The sequence below is a fragment of the Trachemys scripta genome, chromosome 1 (genome assembly GCF_013100865.1).
Source record: "Trachemys scripta elegans isolate TJP31775 chromosome 1, CAS_Tse_1.0, whole genome shotgun sequence".
Taxonomy (NCBI): Eukaryota; Metazoa; Chordata; order Testudines; family Emydidae; genus Trachemys; species Trachemys scripta.
This window is the reverse complement of record NC_048298.1, coordinates 206,556,195-206,570,287: the sequence shown is the minus strand read 5'-3', so window position 1 is coordinate 206,570,287 and position 14,093 is coordinate 206,556,195. Positions and strand designations below refer to the sequence as shown.

General features: G+C 40.3%; 1 protein-coding gene across 2 annotated transcripts in view; it reads left to right on the top strand.

The window, feature by feature from the left end:
* The window catches only part of PDK3 (pyruvate dehydrogenase kinase 3), a 96,576-nt gene extending 83,029 nt beyond the window's left edge, over window positions 1–13,547 (top strand). For both annotated transcript variants that reach the window (XM_034754991.1, XM_034754999.1), the window contains 2 exons: window positions 10,049–10,162; window positions 12,605–13,547. In XM_034754991.1, the coding sequence (XP_034610882.1) occupies window positions 10,049–10,162; window positions 12,605–12,748 (258 nt within the window). In that variant the 3' untranslated portion in view covers window positions 12,749–13,547. The remainder of the gene's footprint in view (window positions 1–10,048; window positions 10,163–12,604) is intronic.
* Window positions 13,548–14,093: the final 546 nt, after the last annotated feature.

The following is a 14,093-nucleotide window of genomic DNA, read 5'->3' as shown; positions in this document are numbered from 1 at the left end:
GTTTGCTTCGCTCTTTGTAAGCAAATAAGAAGATATGATGCCTGCCCCAGAGAGCTTACAATCTAGTTCATACACGTAATGTGTCTGGCATGGAACAATCTCATTGGTACAGAGAAAATTACTGTTTTCCTTCAGATTATTTGAGTGGAGAGCTTCAAGGCTCCACCTCAACCATCTGCTTCTCTTTTTGGGTATCGCATTGTTTGCTTCAGTCTCGGATGCTCCTTCAGTGCAAATGAACCCCAATCTACTTCTCTGTTGACTTGCATTTTCATCTTTCTATAGCCTATCTTTCTAACTGTTGCTGCTTTTGACTCTTTCAAATTCTAGATTAATACCAAATGCTTCAAAAACAGAAGTGCTCTTTTTCTACAAAATCCTCTTGGATAGTCAGCAATATGGAATGGTCTCTTTAATTCAAACCTGAAGTTTGTTCCCAGTATCAGGAATTGTTTAGTTCTCCTTGACTCCAGTCTCTCTTCTTATTGCACCACCTTTGTCTAGAACTCATCCATACCATGAATCTGATAAAATCTCTTATTCATTCCTTAATCACGTTTTGTCATCACTACTTTAATTTTTCCTTTTATGTGTTCCTAAACTCCTGCTCTTTTAAACTTTGTAAGATCTAGACAATTATGAGCAAATTATTTCCTGTGTCATTTTCAGTTGCTTCTTTTTCATCTGTGAATCCAGTTAAAAACCTCCTTCCTGTCTTTCCTAATTCTGTATACAGTCATTCCATTTAATATCTAATCTCTCATCCACTTAATCCATACCTTCTCACTTGGGACCCAATCCTGCAACAACTGACAAGCATGCTTATTTCTAAGCATGTGCATCAGTGCTTGCAGGATTGGGGCTTTTGCTTATCCAGTTGTTATCTTCTATTTCCCTTGAGATTCTACAAAATTCAGGGGATGGGGAAGGTGTTACTGTTATACTTGTGCTGCCAATCTGTGTGGGAACTCCTTCCCTCTAAATCACTTTCTCTCTAGGAATTCCACTGTAAAATTTCTCTGCCTGTAATTGATACTATATTCCACTTTCATTTTTCCCCATACCAATTTTTTTCTATGAAAGGAACCTTCTATTTGTCTCCTAATCTACAAGCCAGTTGCAATTCTATAGCAGGGGTGGCCAAACTTACTGACCGTCCAAGCCACATATGATAATCTTCAGATGTTTGAGAGCCAAGCGTGCCAGCCAGGGCCCCTGCCCCATGAGGCTGAAGCGCCAGCTGGGGCTCCAACCCCAGGCTCTCCCCCCCGCAACAGGGCAGAAGCCCCTAGGCCCAGCAGGCACCTTCCATGGGACTGAAACCCTGAGGCCCACCATCATGCCGCTGGGCAGAAGCCCTGAGTCCCCGCCCCCAGTCTGGTAGACGGAGAATGGGGATGTGGGGGGCTCTGCGAGCCGCACTTTAACGGTAAAAGAGGCTCACGAGCCGCAGTTTGGCTACATCTGTTCTATAGCATTTATACTTCAGTTTTCTTCTACTCTACTCCATCTTCAGGCGTCATTTACCTCTTCTGCCCATATGAACAATTGAGAGAAGGAAAGAAAAGTGATCCTGGCAATTATTGCCCTGGAAGTCTGACTTCTGCCCCCTAGGGTAGTGGACCAAATATTGAAACAGAGAGAAGTCACTGAGCTCTATCACTACATGGCCCATGTGTGTTCAGAAGGAAATATCAAGAGTAATGAGAGCCTACTGCACAGATATCTAAATAGAGTGGAGAGTATTTCCAAAGCGAGGTTCACCAGCCTGTTTCATCGAATGCAGGAGTCGAGAGATATAAGACCTATTGCTGATTCCATTGTTGAGGGAGATGATATGGTGGTCTGCTCAGTTTTTTGGCCACAAAATCAGATTGTTCAGGATAATATAGGAAAGAATTTCCTGTTTAAATTGACTCATTCAGCCCATCTACACCGTAGGAAGATGTTTTTACATGACTGAATATCAGAGACTATAAAACATAACTCAATAAAGACCCATCACTCCCGCATAGGAAGGAAGTCTATACTTCAAATGATTGTATGATACTCTTATTTTAGTTTATGTAACATATATCAGAACTTGTCATATAATGTAAAATGATTTTTATTTTTCTGTTTTACCTTTCTCTCCCATTTTTTTAACCGAGCCCATACATCTTGTATGAAACGTTACATTGATTTTGGTTTTTGTTCATTGATGAATGTTCCTTCTATTTCAATAACTTCTGCTACAAAATTAGGTCAGTGGAGAAACCTTGTTACCATGGCAGCCAGTCCTGGTGGTAGGCATCAGCAAACTAAGCAATTGCTTAGGGCCCCCTCTCCTCCATTAATTATTAGTATGAGTTGTGTGGGGGAGGCACCAAAAATATTCCTGCTTAGGGCCCCCACTGGGCTAGCATCAGTGCTACCAGCATTCTGATCCTGACAAGGTCTCGCCCATACTATGTATTTATAATTGACAAACAACAATTGAGTCCATTAACACTTATGTTTAATGACAGTTAAATCTTTAAGAGAACGGTTTAAGTCACACATTTAAAATCTGCCTGATCTTTACAAGGTAACTATTTATAGTGGTGAAAATGTGCTTTAATTTAGATCTAATAGATAATGCTAACAGAGCATGTTTAATACAGTGTGGAATATATTTCCCATGTATCTGCTGCACAGTCTAATGCGTGATGAAAGATTGGTGTTAGAAAGCTTGTTTTCTCAAAGACCAGAGTTTTGCCCCCATTGCCTGTATTCTGTGTCCTAGAGCAAGGACAGCCCTGACACAGCAATTAATGTGTGTTAGTTGGTGTACTTTTACTTGAGAGAACAGGGTCATGTTAAAATAAGATCTCTGGAATCTGAACCTTGTGGCTTTCAAGGTGTCCACCGAAACACTGCATGAAAAATAGGAAGTCTTTCCGAAGAGTGAGCTGGAGAATATTTGGGGAAACTTTTGGGATGGGAGAGCCTATACAGGAAGGATGGGCTCCACCTAAACCAAAGTGGAACCAGACTGTTGGCACTTAACGTTAAAAAGGTTGCAGAGCAGTTTTTAAACTAGGAGATGGGGGAAAGCCGACTGCTGCAGAGGAGCATGTGCTTCGGACGGAGACTTCTCTTAGAGGAGAGTCTATTGAGAGAGATTCTCTAGGTTCTAGTCAGGAGCAGAGGATGGAAGAGGATAATGTAAGAGCCAGATAAGATGAGAAACATTCACATAAAGAATTGGACACATCAGAAAAGGGCAGACAAATAAACAGTGACAAGTTTTTGAAGTGCTTGTACACAAATGCTAGAAGTCTATATAATAAGATGGGTGAACTAGAGTGCCTCGTGATAAAGGAAGATATTTATATAATAGGTATCATAGAAACCTGGTGGACTGAGGACAATCAATGGGACACAATCATTCTGGGGTACAAAATATATCAGAAGGACAGAACAGGTCATGCAAGGGGTGGGAGTGGCACTATATGTGAAAGAAAATGTAGAATCAAATGAAGTAAAAATCTTAAGTGAATTCACATGTTCCATAGAATCTCTATGGATAGTAATTTCATGCTCTAATAAGAATATAACATTAAGGATCTATTATTGACCACCTGACCAGGACAGTGATAGTGATGATGAAATGCTAAGGGAAATTAGAGAGGCTATCAAAATTAAAAACTCAATAATAGTGGGGGATTTCAATTATCTCGATATTGACTGGGAACATGACACCTCAGGACGAAATGCAGAGACAAAATTTCTCGACACTTTAAATGACTGCTTCTTGGAGCAGCTGGTTCAGGAACCCACAAGAGGAGAGGCAACTCTAGATTTAGTCCTGAGTGGAGAGCAGGAGCTGGTCCACAAGGTAACTATAACAGGACCGCTTGGAAATAGTGACCATAATATAATAACATTTAACATCCCTGTGGTGGGAAGAACATCTCAACAGCCCAACACTGTGGCATTTAATTTCAAAAAGGGGAACTATGCAAAAATGAGGGGGTTAGTTAAACAGAAATTAAAAGATACAGTGACTAAGGCCAGGTCTACACTACCCCCCTAATTCGAACTAAGGTACGCAACTTCAGCTACGTGAATAACGTAGCTGAAGTTCGAAGTACCTTAGTTCGAATTAGTTCGAACTTACCTTGGTCCACACGCGGCAGGCAGGCTCCCCCGTCGACTCCGCGGTACTCCTCTCGGCGAGCTGGAGTACCGCAGTCGACGGCGAGCACTTCCGGGTTCGACTTATCGCGTCCAGACTAGACGCGATAAGTCGAACCCAGAAGTTCGATTTCCAGCTGTCGAACTAGCGGGTAAGTGTAGCCAAGGCCTTAAGTGAAATCCCTGCAAGCTGCATGGGCACTTTTTAAAGACACCACAATAGAGGCCCAACTTAAATGTATACCCCAAATTAAGAAACACAGTAAAAGAACTAAAAAAGAGCCACCGTGGCTTAACAACCACGTAAAAGAAGCAGTGAGAGATAAAAAGACTTCCTTTAAAAAGTGGAAGTCAAATCCTAGTGAGGTAAATAGAAAGGAGCATAAACACTGCCAAATTAAGTGTAAAAATGTAATAAGAAAAGCCAAAGAGGAGTTTGAGGAATGGCTAGCCAAAAACTCAAAAGGTAATAAAATGTTTAAGTACATCAGAAGCAGGAAGCCTGCTAAACAACAAGTGGGGCCCCTCGATGATCGAGATAGAAAAGGAGCGCTTAAAGACGATAAAGTCATTGCAGAGAAACTAAACAAATTCTTTGCTTCAGTCTTCACGGCTGAGGATGTTAGGGAGATTCCCAAATCTGAGCTGGCTTTTGTAGGTGACAAATCTGAGGAACTGTCACAGATTGAAGTATCACTAGAGGAGGTTTTGGAATTAATTGATAAACTTAACATTAGCAAGTCACCGGGACCAGATGGCATTCACCCAAGAGTTCTGAAAGAACTCAAATGTGAAATTGCGGAACTATTAACTAGGGTTTGTAACCTGTCCTTTAAATCGGCTTCTATACCCAACAACTGGAAGATAGCTAATGTAACACCAATATTTAAGAAGGGCTTTAGAGGTGATCTCGGCAATTACAGACCGGTAAGTCTAACGTCGGCACCAGGCAAATTAGTCGAAACAATAGTAAAGAATAAAATTGTCAGACACATAGAAGAACATAAATTGTTGGGCAAAAGTCAACATGGTTTCTGTAAAGGGAAACAGTGTCTTACTAATCTATTAGAGTTCTTTGAAGGGGTCAACAAACATGTGGACAAGGGGGATCCAGTGGACATAGTGTACTTAGATTTCCAGAAAGCCTTTGACAAGGTCCCTAACCAAAGGCTCTTAGGTAAATTAAGTTGTCATGGGATAAAGGGGAAGGTCCTTTCATGGACTGAGAACTGGTTAAAAGACAGGGAACAAAGGGTAGGAATTAATGGTAAATTCTCAGAATAGAGAGGGGTAACTAGTGGTCCTAGGACCAATCCTATTCAACTTATTCATAAATGATCTGGAGAAAAGGGTAAAAAGTGAGGTGGCAAAGTTTGCAGGCGATACTAAACTGCTCAAGATAGTTAAGACCAAAGCAGACTGTGAAGAACTTCAAAAAGATCTCACAAAACTAAGTGATTGGGCAACAAAATGGCAAATGAAATTTAATGTGGATAAATGTAAAGTAATGCACATTGGAAAAAATAACCCCAACTATACATACAATATGATGGGGGCTAATTTAGCTACAACAAATCAGGAAAAAGATCTTGGAGTCATCGTGGATAGTTCTCTGAAAATGTCCATGCAGTGTGCAGAGGCGGTCAAAAAAGCAAACAGGCTGTTAGGAATCATTAAAAAGGGGATAGAGAATAAGACAGAGAATATATTATTGCCCTTATATAAATCGATGGTACGCCCACATCTTGAATACTGCATACAGATGTGGTCTCCTCATCTCAAAAAAGATATACTGGCAGTAGAAAAGGTTCAGAGAAGGGCAACTAAAATGATTAGGGGTTTGGAAAGGGTCCCATATGAGGAGAGATTAAAGAGGCTAGTACTTTACAGCTTGGAAAAGAGGAGACTAAGGGGGGATATGATAGAGGTATATAAAATTATGAGTGGTGTGGAGAAAGTACATAAGGAAAAGTTATTTACTTATTCCCATAATGCAAGAACTAGGGGTCACCAAATGAAATTAATAGGCATCAGGTTTAAAACAAATAAAAGGAAGTTCTTCACACAGCGCACAATCAACTTGTGGAACTCCTTACCTGAGGAGGTTGTGAAGGCTAGGACTATAACAGCGTTTAAAAGAGAACTGGATAAATTCAATAGCTATTAGCCACGATGGGTAAGGAATGATGTCCCTAGCCTGTTTGTCAGAGGGTGGAGATGGATGGGAGGAGAGAGATCACTTGATCATTACCTGTTAGGTTCACTCCCTCTGGGGCTCCTGGCATTGGTCACTGTCAGTAGACAGGATACTGGGCTAGATGGATCTTTGGTCTGACCCAGTACGGCCGTTCTTGTGTTCTTATGTTCTTATGGGAGGGAAAGGTAGAATAAAGGAATGAATTGGTGTGGGATGGCACGGACAAAAGTAAGGGACAGGAAACAAGAAAGACTGGGTGATAATGGGATTCCATGATGGAGTCTGGGTACAGGCAGTGTGTGTTCTGGGGGTGCCCAAAATTTAGGGGAAGTGGGTTCTGTTTAGTCTTGATCAACTTTTGAGGGTGAATCATGTCAACTGTTAGCTCTCCCAATTCACATGCTTTTTAACTTTAGTAAAAGAACTAGTGTCCTATGTCCAGCAAAGATTTGAGTGTTGTTTTTTAAAATGTTTCTTTGGAAATTGATTCTTTTGCTGTCCTAGGAAGAATTCTTCCCCTGTTAACGATTCACAAGAAATAAATGTGCTCTTAAAATGAGATGTCTCCAAGTGATACATATGCCTGTATGTCCTGTGTTAATGGGAGTCTTTGAGAAGTGAGATTATGGCATGCTGTTTTTAATTTAAAAGAAAGATCAAGTAAACAAATAGCTATTTTCACAGTGGAAGCACAGATACTAATAACAAGCAGCATGACAAATGTTTCCAGGAATTATCTTCACCATTTCTCTCCTCCATTTCCCTCCAACTTATTGTTATAGCCATCAACTTAAAAGTTGAGCAGTGCTGTAAACCAATCCAGGTCTCTGCATTTAGCTTCTATAAAAATCAGGCAACTTCTCTGGAAGAGTGTGTATGTGTGTCTGTAAAGATAGAAATGATAAAGCTTCATAGCATGAGAGAATATGTCATGGGAGCTGGGTTATAAAGGTTTTATCAGTATGAGTTTGGAATAGCTGAATTACTCATGAGTGTTGAAGCCATGCATTAATTGTGTAGGTTATCCCAAACTCATGCTGATAAAACCTTTATAACATAGCATCCCATTGTGTATTTTAAAATCCAGGCCTGATCCTCGGCTGATGTAAATTCAGTGTTGCATTGTTGACTTCAGTGGAGCTGTGCCATTTTACACCAGCTCAGGATCTGACACCACATATCTTACAGTCTACCAATGGGGGTTTCCTGGCTTTCCAAAATATAAAATGCCCAGGTCTTGCCCTAAAGAAATATAAAATGCTCATAAGGTACACCTCTCACAAGAAACTCTTCCACTCTGTGTACACATTTTTGTTTGTAACACAATATACATACTAATAATTTTAATGTATATACATATATATCATGTGTGTGTTCATTGCATGTATTACTCTATTTCCTTGAGGACCTTACATGATATTTACCTTCTTTTCTGGGAGGCAGATTTTGGGTCTGAACTGATTGAAAGTTTCAGCTTTCAAGATGGTGGCCGTAGCAATAAGTATAGTGCCCCCAGTAGATATATGCTTGTGTAATGAGTGACTCATTGCAATTTGATGCTACTTTTCCATACAGTTTAAAGTGTATTACTAAAGAGGAAGACAGTATGATGTACTTTACTTTTATAATTAAGGTCCTAAATGAAGGAGATGGAGAAGAGGAGAAGACAGAGCAAAATTATAATAATGCAGTTTGTACGCAATGTGATGCTTGTACCATTGTTGATTTTCTGAAAAAGGTCAGGGCTGAGGTTCTTTGGCAGAGCTATGTGAGGAAGTTAGCACAGCAACTCACGTATATAGTGCCTGGCTCAAGCCAGGGTTATTAACACTAACCTCATTAGTAACTTTTCTCTGAAGTTGTCAAGATGACACATTACTGGATATTGGTGGTACTAGAATTCCCGTACATGGTTACTTACAACAGTTCTGTTCATCATTACTGCCCCCCAAACAGTGGGTGGACTTGCTAGGGAGCCACAGAGGTGAGTGATTCCTCTAGTCAGTGAGTTAGTTAGCCAAGAAGCTGGAGCAGCCATTTGCTTGTTCACATTTGTGGGATGTGATTCTTCACAAGGACTAGATTATATAAATGACTGAATGTTAAATGAGCATTTTGGTCCTTTTCCTGTGCTTCTGGTTTGCCTTTCTTGTTGTTTTGCTGTAGTTCAGACTTTTTTGGGAGCATTTTGTTGTTCATTGCTTTGTAAGAGCATAGTTTTCAAGCACTTTGTTTATTGCAGCCTATCTTTCTTGCTTTGGAAAGTCCTTTCCAATATAGGGGAATTCAAACAAATAACAAGTATTGTGATTCTCTGTCTCAGCTGGGCACACGTTGTGGGGGGCAGAAACAGGGCATGCTCCGCTCCTGTCTTTTTGCATCACAGAAACCTGCTTAGACTCCCTTAGTTGTTTATCCAACTGTGCATTCATTTACAGTCTCTTTCAGCAGTACTATTTGCAGTGTACCCTGTGCTTTTGGCCCTTTCCCCAGGGCCTGAGAGGATCTGAGGTCTTTTTTCTCTGAGATCTCCATGAGACTGGGCTCAGCTAGCCCTGATCCTTTCTCCCCCTCGCTGCTTTCCTGTGCCCTTCTTATCAGTCGTGAGCTGATGGGCCAGTTGGCTCTTCAGCTCACCCATCCTCCCCCCCCCCCCCCCAGTGGGGTAATTTAAGTTAATTATCTAATCATCCTTTTCTATGGGAACTGAGTGATCAGAGTGCAAGCTCACCTGGTAACTCTCTGTACTCTGTCACAGAGTGAAAGCTTGGATCTGCAGATAAAAACTTGTTCTACTATCTGCAGTGAAAGAGAAGACTGCCAGTATGACAACCCTCATTTCCATAGGCTAGGGTCATGAAAGAGGAAGACTTTGTCTCCTATGTAATTGGGGATACAGGTCTTAGTGTGTAACCACTTCAAGCCTATGAATGAGGAGTCTGTGCCTAGGCAAGTAGAGTGTGGCTTATAATGAGGCCTTAATGTTCAACAGAAGGGCTACTATACTGCAGCATGATTTTTTTGATGATGGGTAACCATAGCAAGGACTATCTGCCTCTTACTATTTTGTATATTATTAATAAAGTTGGAGTCATTACTTTCCCTACACGTCCCGTCTGTCCTCCATTGCAGCATGTTGCAACATGCCATCAACAGTCATTGGTCTACATTGCTAGATCAGCTGAAGTATGCAGGGCTGTGTCTTGCTTTTTCCACATTCTATTCCAAGATAATAAACTGCTGTCAGCTACTCAGTACCACCACCAATGAGTGGAATATTGCAGCACAAGCTATCTCATGAGAGAGCTGTACAGAGCACCATCCTCTCTTGTTTGGTAGGGACTGCTTACTGTTTGTGCTGCTAAATTAGCTGTATTCTTGGGAAAGTAACAACATGCCCGAGTTAGTCTACTAAAGCCTCTAATCCGATTTGGTCCTTATTTTTGTATGTTGCCAAAATGTATACAGCTGCTGGTGATTTTTCCCTTTAATATTTAAGCGAGTAAATCTTGTATAGGCAGAAAGAAGGCTGCAATATGTTATATAGGCTGAGGAACAAAAGAAAGTCTGAAGGGCAAATTGATGCAAATAGGGTAATTAGCTTTCTTTAACTTTGTTTTGATAAATAATTGTAGCTCATACAGTATATTAATTTTTAACTTCCTCACCACAAATTTTTGTTTTGTTTTGTAGGCTGGATTTGGGTATGGTTTGCCAATCTCTCGTCTTTATGCTAGATACTTTCAAGGAGATCTCAAACTCTATTCAATGGAAGGCGTGGGTACTGATGCTGTAATTTATTTGAAGGTAACAACTTGATTCCATCATAAGATAGTAAAGCTCTTAGTAATTAATTCTCTTGTCAGGCAGAACAGTCAACTGTTCCTCATTTCACACTTAAATTTGTTTCCAGTGTATATGTACAGTTTTTTTAACTTGTATTATTGTACTTTATTTAAATCAGACATGCAGAATCTAAAAACTGAAGAATAAATGTGGCATTTTTGACCACAGGCTTTGATATTGAATTAGCTTGTTTCCAGTATTTTTTTTATCTCTTAATGTTGGGTCTTTGTTCCATATTTTGATTTTGATCCATATTAAGTGATGAGATGCCCAAGACCCTGGTGTGATGGCAGGCAACTTTTGTTAATACTTTTGTTCTTTTGGTTTCTGACACTTGTGACCACGATTAAATTGGGAGAGCAGGAATGAAGTGCACATTGGAGTGTAGAAGACTGATACAGATTAAAATGTTCCATTTCTATTCTTTTTTTTCTCCTCCTCTCAGTCTTCACTTTTACTTCTCCCATCTTTGGGGCTCACCCCTTTAGTACGAGCCTTGCCCCTAGCCAATGAAGGTTAGATAATTATTGTTTGGAATTTACCAAGGATTGATTCTCCATCACTGGCAAGTTTTAAATCAGGATTGGATGTTTTTCTAAAAGATAAGTTGTAGGAATTATTGTGGGGAAGTTTTGTGGCTTGTGTTATACAGGAGGTCAGACTAGATCATCACAAAATAGACACACTCTCATGGCGAACGTTCTGCCAGCCACTCCCTCTCTCTTATATTAAGGGAGTTCCCTCTCGAGTGTGTCTGCTGAGCTCAACTGTAGCAGTATATCCTGGGGGGAGAGGCATCACTCAGGTAACCAGGTCGCACATAAATCAGGGCATTTAAAGCCAACTGCTTGAATCCAACCCAGAAGCTTATTTCAAGCCAGTGCATGTCACATAGTGCTAGTCTGTGCAGCTGCACTGAGTAAGCACTTAATAAGTAATTCTCCAATGGCTTCATCTTCTGAATGGTACCAAAGTGTAACCCCACGTCGAGTGCATTACAATAATCTAATCTTGGTTTGACAAAGGTATGGATAAGTGTGGCAAGGTCCTAACTGGAGAGAGAAGGTGAATGTTGGTGGGCTTACTCACCAGCCCAGGAAAATGCAATAAATAGAAAAAAACTGTTACCTTTGCATCCAGGAGCAGTCCAGGATCTAACAGGGTAGGTCTATACTTACCTCCAGGTCCGGCGGTAAGCAATCGATCTTCTGGGATCAATTTATCGCGTCTTGTCTAGACGTGATACATCGATCCCGGATTGATCCCGGAAGTGCTCGCCGTTGACGCCGGTACTCCTGCTCCGCGAGAGGAGTACGCGGAGTTGACAGGGGAGCCTGCCTGCCGCGTCTGGACCCGCGGTAGGTTCAGACTAAGGTACTTCGACTTCAGCTACGTTATTCACATAGCTGAAGTTGCGTATCTTAGTTCGAAGTGGGGGGTTAGTGTGGACCAGGCCACAGAAACCCCAAGTTGTGCACTGGTGTTACAACTCACAGTTGTGGTCCCTCTTTGAATTCTACCATCTCTTCCAGCTGCTTCCCCATGACCCACCAACACTATCTCAGTCTTGCCTGGATTGCGTCAAGCCAGCTGGCTTCAGTTCTAGATTCAGATTAATCATGTTAGATCTAGGGCAGTGGCTCTCAGCCAGGGGTACATGTACCCCTCGGGCTACGCTGGGGTCTTCCAGGGGGTACATCAAGTCATCTCGATATTTGCCTAGTTTAACAACAGGCAACATAAAAAGCACTAGGGAAGTAGGTACAAACTAAAATTTCATACAGACAATGACTTGTTTATACTGCTCCATATACAATACACTGAAATGTAAGTACAGTATTTATATTCTAAATGATTTATTTCATAATTATATGGTAAAAATGAGAAAGTAAGCAGTAATAGTGTGCTGTGACATTTTTGTATTTTTATGTCTGATTTTGCAAGCATGTAGTTTTTAAGTGTGGTGAAACTTGGGGGTACGCAAGACAAATCAGACTCCTGAAAGGGGTACAGTAGTCTGGAAAGGTTGAGAGCCACTGATCTAGGGGAATGGACCTGCCAAAATAGTTCTAAAAAAACCAACTAAAGGGCCCTCTAAAACTTTTTTCTTTTAACCACTTTCTTTTTATTCTCTTTGTAGCCACTATTCCCATGGAGACGGGGAGCATTTCAAAATGGATTTTTTTCATGGATTTTTATTGCAATATGGTCGACCCATTTTGAACTGAGTCACTATAAGCATAGTCCAAGTGGCTTCTAAAATATCATGTGTGGGGGACATGTAAATAGTTGAAACTTTTGTTGAATGCAGAAGTTAGTGTTCACAAAGAGTCTGTTATCATGTCTACCACTTTGTTGCTGAGATACGTACAATAATCTCTTACCATTGCTTTCATTTTATAGGCTCTTTCAAGTGAATCATTTGAAAGACTTCCAGTTTTTAATAAGTCAGCATGGCGACACTACAAGACTACACCTGAAGCTGATGACTGGAGCAATCCTAGCAGTGAACCCAGGGATGCATCTAAATACAAAGCTAATCGATAATTTACCACCTTTGTCTCTCCCGAAGACGACTTCTGCATTCAGTTTAAAGTCTATGCTTTGTTCCAAACTCCTCTGAACCATAGTAGCCAATTACTTCCATACAAAGTCCTATCAGGGCACTGAAATTACAAAAACAAAGTGATGTATGAGACTTAAGAAAAGCACTAAGCATTTTTGGGGTGGGTGGTGTTATAACAACTTTACCAAAATATGCTTGGTTAGTTTGGTTTTATATTGACAAATGAGATTGCACTTAAGTACACAACTGTATAGTGAAAGGGTATTATTTCTTAAAGGCCAGTTTTTATGCACAAATAAAAGTCAGCAAAATCTGTAGAATCCTTTTAATAGTCAATAGCATCTGACACAGCAATATTATGTACCAGACAAGTCCTAACATAGCTTGAATGTGTGCTTAGAAAATCCACTCTTCGCTGCAGTTTCATAATGCACAGTCAGTGTCATCTGTTATATAAAATCCTTTTGGGCTCTTCAGATCTTATAGCTAGTGACAATAGAGATGCATAGTTCTTAGAAGGTATCTGTAGCTTTAAACTGATGCTTTCCCCATATTCCCAAATCCATTTGTCAAGTGCATCCAAAAATATATATTCTTGTAAGGCATTGCAACTTTCACCTCTTAATATGCACCTTAATGTTTTACTGAATTTGCACAAAATGCCAAATGATAAATCACATTAATTATTTTAAGAAAAGATTATAAGGGGTCAATGCTTCTCTCCATTCTTGCAAGCAACTCCCATTGATACAGAGGTGAGAGAATAAATTTTATATGTGATGTTCTTTGCCTGTCAGATACTTTTTTGCTTTGCTTTTGGGAAAGCATACTGAGAAACCAGACAGCCAGTCATGTAAGTGAATTTGCCTTAAGAATTTTGGTCACTTGGAACCTGATTAGTTGTAAAACGGTAAATAATTTGCCGACTTATTTATCTATGTAGCAAAAGACAATAGTCTGATCATTTGAATTTGTACTATATAGAGAGAGTTGTTGCACCTTGGCTTTTGGAAAGCATTACTGGTCTAAATATTATTAAACTGGGAGCATAATAGAAACAATGAAGGATAATTAAAAATAAGAGATGGCTGATCAGAAGTTGATGACCTCTTCCAAGGAGAGAGAGATTCGTTAAACAGCATTCTCTAAAATTGGTTGAGAGTTACTTATGTATGTCAAGAAGCTGTACTATACCAAGTTTCCACCAAATATTGCCTCTGATATTGTGGGTCCATAGAGTGTACTGTAGAGGTTAGGCGTTCTGGTAATATCCTAACTACAAGAGTAAAGGTAGAATGGGTTATAATGACAACTGTACTTGAAGAT